At 38.0% G+C, this 9,112-nt stretch overlaps 1 protein-coding gene across 1 annotated transcript; it reads left to right on the forward strand.

Moving 5' to 3' along the window:
- Positions 1 to 259: 259 nt before the first annotated feature.
- Positions 260 to 6,527, forward strand: LOC140228728 (histone H2A.V). The gene is made up of 5 exons (XM_072309009.1): positions 260 to 336; positions 504 to 581; positions 714 to 827; positions 2,975 to 3,104; positions 5,415 to 6,527. Exons 1-5 carry the CDS (start codon positions 334 to 336, stop codon positions 5,474 to 5,476), a joined length of 387 nt encoding a protein of 128 aa, XP_072165110.1. The 5' UTR covers positions 260 to 333; the 3' UTR covers positions 5,477 to 6,527.
- Positions 6,528 to 9,112: the final 2,585 nt, after the last annotated feature.

Below are 9,112 nucleotides of genomic sequence, written 5' to 3' on the forward strand. Positions count from 1 at the left end.
TTCAATCAATAAGTTTTCTTTTCTTTCTTCTCGTGGTCTTGCAATTTAGCCCACACGTCCTTGTAAGTTTTTATTTATCAGGCATTACACGGGAGAGATGCGATGTTCACAAGAATACCGAAACTCTCCGCATCAGTCCGAGCATATCCGAATATTTATTAACTCACAATAACTGTAGCGATTGGACGATCCATGTCACATGACCAAGGAGTCGTCAAATAAAGAACCGTTGTATAGCGTTGGCGCGTATCTGCGTAGCGTACGTGCATTGCATTATACAGAATACACACACAGCGTTAGTTGTATACTGTACGTTTACCGTTGAAAGCAAAAATGGTGAGTACTGCTCTGTTCTGGAAAAACATCATTAAATATAAACTACAATATGATGCCATCCACCCGTATTTTTAACACATTTTTACAACTAAGTATCTGCAGCATGTTAGTTTGCTATCCTTTTTACGCTAGCATGATTTTAATTACACCAATTTATGTTCTTACAGGCTGGTGGCAAAGCTGGAAAAGACTCCGGAAAGGCTAAGGCGAAGGCTGTCTCTCGCTCTGCCAGGGCAGGCTTACAGGTAAGCAAGTATGTTGGACACCTTCACGTTAGGCCTCCGTATATCTCTTTAGGACTCTAAATCAGAATCATGGCGAATATGCAAGATGTGTTGATGTATTGATCATTTTTATTTATTGCCTTTTCTCAACAGTTCCCTGTTGGACGTATTCATAGACATTTGAAGAACCGAACAACAAGCCATGGTCGTGTTGGTGCGACTGCTGCTGTATATTCCGCTGCTATCCTGGAATACCTCACCGCAGAAGTAAGATGATTATTCTTATTTTGCTGGTCTAGAGTTCAAGGGCAATATATAGGAAATAAGCCTTAATGTTTTCAATTATCATGCTGTGTGTCTGATTAAAAGAAATCACCAAATGGCAGAGTAATGTGCATTTGAAATTGTTATGCCAAATGAATTTGCCGGCGTTTCCCGCGCTTTACGTGCTCACGGAAGCGTCCACTCACAGCGTTAGGGTATGTTGAGGCTTTTCCTTTTAGTGACCCCTGAACTGACGCCTCCATTATTTCCATATTTTTTTTCCTCTTTTATTTTATTTTGTTATCTTTTCATTTTTTTTTTTTCATTCGCGTATTGGCGAGTCTATTTTACAGTCCATATATCAAACTTGACCGAGTCTTGTTTCACAAAAATCTTTGCTTATTTTTCAAATAATAGATTGTGATAGTTGTTACAATGGGTCAATGCAATGGCTGTCTTAGCATACGGTATAAACACACTGACCCTGAAGCCTGACTTTTTAACTACATCTAAAAATAGTAGGAGTGAGGCGAGATAGTTAAACACACGACTTTGTTTGGGAGAAATTCTAACTTTAATTCTTGTGTTGCTGTCGACTGTCTAGTTAGAAGTGGTTTAGGGCTTGTGGGGAAAAGAATTTTACTAATATTTTCAAGCTGGATCTAACTGTTACTGTATGTGGGTAAACTCGGCCTAGCTGGTAATTTTGGCCACTAGCACCATAATTACAAGTGGCCGAGTTTACCCATAACTATGTCAACGCTAACTTATCTAGCCAGCTCCAGAATATGTGAAAGTGATTTCTAACTGGTTAGACACAGGGTTGCCAACCACGAGTGAGACAAGAGTTTGGAGTGAGACAGTGTCAGTGTGAGGGAGCAGAGTGACCGAGCCAAAAAAAGAATCAAAGCTACTGATAGTATACTAGATAGGCCCACCCCTTCAAGGGTTGGGAGCTTTGACTATTTCATTTCACATTTTCAATGATGCAATCTGGTGCATTATTTCATGATTTCAAACTAACACATACCTACCCATGCATACATAGAGCCTGAGGCAGCCTACTGTAAAACACAATTTTTTTTCACGGTATGAAATCTTCGCATATTTGAGCCGACGGCCTTTTTTTGCGAGTTGCCTCCAACATTCAATGCATATAGTGTAGACAAGAATGTTTGTGTGTATTTTATTACCGCGAATCTTGGCTGTCGGGAAATTCCTGAAATTAAATTTCATGTGAACATTCCTCGTTTTCCAGTACTTAGAATCGGTACTCCTATGGGAAATCTCTGAACTTTGCCTATTTGGTTGGGCTTGGGGCAAGTTGGCCATTGAATGTTACGAATATAGAAAACAAAATCTTAAAGGATTTGGGGAGACATCTTATTTTTTGTTTATTTATTTATTTATTTATTTATTCATTTATTTATTTTTTTTTTTTTTTTTAAGTTCAGCGTGACAATTCATTTATCAGAGTGACATGTTTTGAACTGGGTGAATTGTGTGAGTCTCATGCTGATTTAGAGTTTTGGCAGCCTTTCTAGTCCCATGCTCCATAGTGTAAAACATACATTGTAGTTTACTCAAATTCTACTGCAGGCTGCATCATGGTCTTAATGGAAAAAAAACAAAACAAAACAAAACAAAACAACCAAAAACCACCCCACCAAAAAAAAAAAAAAAAAAAACAACCCAAAAACAAACAAAAAACTGCACTGTCTTTTTTTTTTTTTAGAATTATGAAATTGTTTCACAAATTTGTGGACTGATGTCTTTTCTTTCTCTACCAATTAAGACTGACATTGTAATCTCTGAAAATTTTTCAAGATTGTTGCACAATATCCATTGCACGATATTTGAACTCATTCGTCACTCCATATGTGTAGTGAGTAGAGAAAAAGGTTTTGCAAACAAAGATATTTGCTATGCATTTTCCATGTGAGTTGTGGGCTATTTTGAAATTGTGTATTTTCAACTACAGTGTACACCTTAGTGTAACAAATGTTATGAGGGAGAGAACATTGTTGAATACATATTATCTACTGAATTACTCTAATTTGTTATGGAAAGTTTGTGAAGTGCAAACTTTCTGTATTTGCTGGGCACTTTCGTGAGAAAATGTGACAGCTATATTCTGCTACTCTCAACAGGTTCTTGAGTTGGCAGGCAACGCTAGTAAAGATCTGAAGGTGAAGCGTATCACACCCCGTCACTTGCAGCTGGCCATCAGAGGAGACGAGGAGTTAGATTCACTCATCAAGGCAACAATTGCTGGTGGTGGTAAGTGCTCATGTTGTTTTGCCTACTTAGTTTGATTTGAAATCAGTGCTATGTAAGTTAAAGGCAAGCCCACTTTCATGTGCATAAAAATTGAGTAAATGCAACAATATTAGTAGAAAACATCAGTGAAAGTTTGAGGAAAATTGGACAATTCAATTCAAAAGCTATGAATTTTTAAAGTTTCTGCAAAGTCACTGCTGGATGAGAAGACTACTACAGTGCATGATGTCACATGCGTAGAACGATAAAACGAAAATGTAAAGAGAATTCCACAAAATTTCATTTTTTTTTTTTAAAGTACACATTCCTTCGACTCGCTACTGACGTATGTTAAGGGTAACATTATTCCCCCACCTTCTGAAAGTGGAAAGTTGAGTGCTGTACACAAGTTGTATCACTACGTTAGAGAAGTAAAAATATGTTGAATTTTCCTTGTATTTTTTTTTATATCGTTCTATGCACGTGACATCACAAGTTGTAGTAATCTTCTTATCCGGCGTTGGTGGTGCTGAAACTTTCAAAATAACGTTTGAACAGATTGTCCAATTTTCCTCAAACTTTCACTGATGTGTTGTACTGATATTGCTTCATTCTCTCAATCATCACTTACATGAAGATGGACTTGTCCTTAAATATTGTTAACCCTGAATTCCACATTAATCTGGGAGTTCCACTCAATGTGCCCTGTGGTTTTGTTTTTGTTTTTTTGTTTTTTTAATGAATGAAGTACAATGGCACTCCTTGCAGGGTGGTCCATCCAAGGGGTTGGAGCAGGTCGCTTTAACATGCTCAAATTCTTGTGCAACATCCTCAAAAGCTAGCAAAATGCTCTTCAACTTCCTCCAGAATTAGCAACATTCTCAAAATAAAATGTATTCATACACATGAAAAACATGTGCAAACCTTGAGAAACATCTAAATACCAATACCTAAAAGAATTTGTGCGCAAAACCTGAGACTGAACATTGAAGGGTAAGCAGCACAACAAGAAAGTTGCAAAATATTGGGCACTACATGCTCGTGATATGCAGGCCGCACACGTACAATGTATGCAATATTCTCACATTCAGAGCTTAATTGCAACATGCTCAAATTTCAAGTTGTGGACCACCGTGTCCTTGACCAAGTTGACTTCAGGGAATAAAGTTGTTATCACTATGATAAATGATAAATCAAAATTGGACGTACATGTAAAATCCAGTTTTCAAATGTCAAATGGACATAAGTCAAAATGAGTCTCTGCCTTCAACCCACCAAATAGGCATGATTGTGCTCAGAAATATACTAAAGCTCATTGTTCTGATGAATGATTAAGTCACAGATTAGGATTCTCTGTAATGGGCCAAAATATGTCATTTGGGTTGACCGACTCAAATTTTTAAAGTTTGTCTTACTTGGGGGAGTAATCTCTTTACCTACTCGCAAAATGTGCATATTAAAACATAACCAAAATTGAGATATTCACAAATACAAATGTAGTATGTAGACAAGTGGAAATTCATTTTGGCCTACTTTTTCTGGCGTTTGAGCTCACTGGTCACATTTGATAGGTTTGGCATTTGACATTTGACATCGAGTCTGGAAATTGTTTTTCACTGCTTGTAGGATATCTTACTGTGTTGTCTTTGCTTACTTTTTAAATTTGGCTGTAGATGTGTAGCTTTGGGCAGGCATTGTTTCTATTGGTGCCCACACACCCCATACTGCTTAGATCAACTGCCATGGAAGTAACACAAACAATTTTGGAGATAATAGTGTACGAATGAAATTATGCTTCATCAAGTTTCACTGACTTTACCAGGCACAGAAAACAAACTAATCGTAGGAGTGTTAACTTTCGCAGCTAGAGATTGACCCGTTGAGGACGGGCCGATTTTGCTACAACACACATTTCCCATAGACACCTGCCCGAGTATACTCGGGACTCGTCCTTAAGGGGTTACTGTAGGGCCACCAAATCTTTAAGAAAATGTTTTATTTTTTTTTTTGTGTGTTTTTTTTTGTTTTGCCGGATTGGGCAATTTAGAGTCAAAATGGATTATTGATATTGCTATTTCTGTTGGACCGTTACATTTTTTTTTTTGGGGGGGGGGGGGGGGCCACCAAAACTTCAGATTTAGAGATTTAAGTGCCTTAGCCAGCCAGCAGAGAAAAAAGTTAGTGCTTTGCCTTTTGTTACATGTGAAGGGTCAGTCATAAGACTTGTGTCTTCAAACTGTCTTGTGGACTCTGAGATGAGTAGTGTTAACACTGGTTTATAAAAGTGAATTCTCTAAAAATAACCATGTCTTTGTGTTTCTTCTCACACAGGTGTCATCCCTCACATCCACAAGAGTTTGATCGGCAAGAAGGGCTCACAGAAGGCGACATAAGACTGACATCCTTCCTAGGCCTAGGCACACATCTGCTTTTGCTGCGCCAGTCCACAATGTGTACAACCGCCCTGGACATCCCGTGGTCGTGTGCTCTTCTGTCGCACAGCCAGTGTTCGGTCTCGTGCATTTTCTCAGGATGTCCTAAGAAAAGGGATTGATCTCAAGCATAATAGTATCCAGTACGTCTGCAATACCAATTTGAAATGGTGTGAAGGAAAGGACTTAGATTGAGCTGATGGTTTCCAGGTTTAGTACATACCGGAGATCGTGTTTGACTATATTCTCATCGTGCTTGTTTGCCATCTGGCTGTGTGTGCCATGCTACATCAACAAATGTATTTTCAGGTTACAAGTGAAAAGATTACAGTTTACACAGTTGACAGTTTCATAGGTTTGATCGTACTCTTTAATTGATTTGAAAACTGGTTACCATTATGTCTTGTGGAGCAGCATCTTTCAAAAAACAAACAAACCTGTACAGTTTTATTGTCTTACGCGATTATGTTCAACAGAAGTAGGTATTCGATAGGAATTGTATGAATTGCCTAAATGTATTATTTAAGCTCATTTGTGTGAGAGAGATGTGTAGTTGTACAGTCCTCCAAATCAGTTTCATTCAGGCTTGGTTTTTTGCTACTTGTGTAGAACAGCACTAGCAAGTTGTACAAAGAGATTATCGGGAGGGGTTTTAGACATGTATATTGGACGATGACGGTTTGTTTCAAAGTACCCCAAAGGAGCCACGAATGCATTCCAGCATGACTGAACAGACATGCCTCCAAAACGAGGCCTATTTTAATTCTGCCTGTTGTGTGTTAATGTTAACTCGCTTTCCTTTTGTTGTATTGTATTGTAGATTTCCTTTTTCAGTTTTTGTGATTGAACCCTTTGCAGACTTCACTTAATTCAACACATAATGTACATTCTGTTTCAAAGTAGATCAGGGTGAGTGTGAATGATTTGTGTATTAAATTTAGTTCAATTTCACTTTTTTTTTCTGGTCATTAAACAAATTTTGGAAGTTCTTTGACAGTTTTATAAAAAAGAACCAATGTCTTCTATGCTTATCTCTTTTCAGTCATAGAAACCAGGGGCGGATCCAGAAATTCTGTTAATGGGAGGCGCTTTTGCAAAATTAAAGGGGGGGCGCATGCACCCCCTATTTTTTTTCTTTCTATTTTGTTTTAACCAAAAATAAAGATGGGGCGCGCGCCTGGTGCTCCCCCCTCTAGATCCGCCACTGGAAGCAGAGTTGCGTAGTTATTGGAAAAGTGAAGATTGCTGAGAACTGAGATCTCCTTTCCCAGAGAACGTTGAATGCTGTTGATTGACTTGATAACAAATCTGGACATTGTCTTGCCCTTTTCCTTTTATTTTGTGCCCATTTTATGCAGATGTCCATCATGAGAAACCCAAGGTTGAGGAAATCATTTTATTGTTGCAGTACAATTTGTATAAATTATGATATACATTTCATCTTTACAACAGGAGTTCTAAAGATGAAATGAAACTTTGCTTCAAAGGGGAAAAGTCTTGAACAAGTCATCAAAGGCAATTTGTTTTGTGCATCATAGAAAGCATGTTGGGTGTGTGTGTGTGTGTGGGGGAAGAAGAGGAAAATGGGGGGGGGAGTTCAGGATTCATAAGAGGCATGTGGAAATGAATGTGTGTGTGAACATGTTTGCAATGTGCTGGTAGGACTCTAGCATCAACCTTGTCAATTGAGTGACAATTGTGTTCCATGCACATATGCTTCAACCTGATTCATAAATCTTTAAAGTACATGCAACATCAAACCAAATCTCCATGTGATATGCATATCTCCACATTTTGTTGAAATTGTCAAAACTGATCAGGGAAATTGATTTTCCTACCCATTATGTTTATGGAACCCTCCGTGAAGGTGTGTGTGTGTTTGTGTGTGTGTAGCAAAAAAAAAAAAAAAAAAAAAAACAGTTAAAATGGCACGTTCCATGTGCTGTATGACTGATTTAAAAACATAGTACAGTGTAGAACATGTAATACACAAAGGGCAGATTGATGTGGTCGAATCAATGTATAAAAAGGACAATGCAAAACAAAACTAGCTATACTGAAAATAGGGAAACTATGATTATGTGTATGAACAGTTATTTTTTTAGCTCATTATTAGCACACAATATGTACGTTCCCACATACACAAAGATAAAGGTGCATGCATATCTGCCGACGCACCATTTTCTGTGTGTGAAGTAAGTAAACAGTCGTAAATATAAAAAATGAATATCTAGATTTCAAATAACAATACAGTAACCGAAACGTTTGAAATTGTTATAAACGTCATATGTGATGACAATATTTACCGTCTGCGACGTACTTAAAAACAATTCAGATCTACATAATGTGAATGTTGCCAATTTTACTTGAAAAATGGCACAAAACTTTGGACAACTAGAAACAAGCAATCTCACTTCAATACAGTAACCGTGCTTACATGTTATCTTAGCACCGTACCTGTAATACAAATCTATCTGTACACACCCAATAACACAGATACATGTACAGTACTGTATTTCGAATGATGACTATAGGCCTAACATACATGTACTAAATGATGATGAGTGAAGCTGAAAATTATGAGAGCACATTCCATAATCAGTACTGCATGCACATGGATACCCGTTTGTGTCTGTTTACTGCAATTTAATGCATCCGGTTGTGATGTCAACAACGGATTTATACATGAGAGTGTATGGATCACTTTAGATCGCATTTGTAGGGTATAAATACAGTACGGTAGGCCCTACATTGCTACATTATGAAAAAGCTTGAAAAGAAATTGAGAGACACTATGCGAGTCAATGCACAAGTTGAACGTATTCAGTGTCAGACATACTTCTTGAGTGATGCGCTCTCACAGTATACACTCTAGTGTTGGGCCATTTCAATGCTATACATAGTGTGTCTTGGGGTTGCGAAAAAGTTTCCCGATGCGTAGTATCAGAACAGTTTGGGAACTGGCTTGGATGTAACTTACTGACGAGATAGCGTACCGGCAATATTTACACACAGACCCTAAAGAAATTTTACCCCTTTTATTTTCAGTACTGTAACTTAATGAGTGTAATGCCTTTCCTCTGCCAGTGTCTGCAGTGTAAATACTCCGCGAAATACACCTAATGAAGGTAATTCTTTCACGGTGTTTTTCTGATCGTATTGAGAAATACTTGAATGTTTAGAATGGCAGAGTAGATACAGAAATGAGCCGTATAATTATTTTGTAATGAGCGATGTTTTAGGAAGAGTCCATGGGGTAACCTTTGGGCTATTGAAAAGGAGTGGGTTTTTTTTTTTTTCTTTTGACAGACACAGCATATCGCACAAAGATAATAGAAAATACACTGTATGAATGACACAATAGTTCCACAATAGGCAGTTTATCATTCTGTAGCATGAAAGAGAATGCCTTGTGTGCCTTTAACTTACGTGTATGCCTAATTGTAAACGAAGAGCACAATATCAATGTGATGACTGTTAGATTGGGTTTCATAACGTAATTACAACAGAGATTTCATGACATACAAAGTATGACGGAAATTCGGCCAGCGTTTGGTAGCGCACTGACGGCCGGACTGACCGCCGGAGAGGCGGCCA

Source organism: Diadema setosum, chromosome 5 (genome assembly GCF_964275005.1).
Source record: "Diadema setosum chromosome 5, eeDiaSeto1, whole genome shotgun sequence".
In the NCBI taxonomy this organism is placed as follows: Eukaryota; Metazoa; Echinodermata; class Echinoidea; order Diadematoida; family Diadematidae; genus Diadema; species Diadema setosum.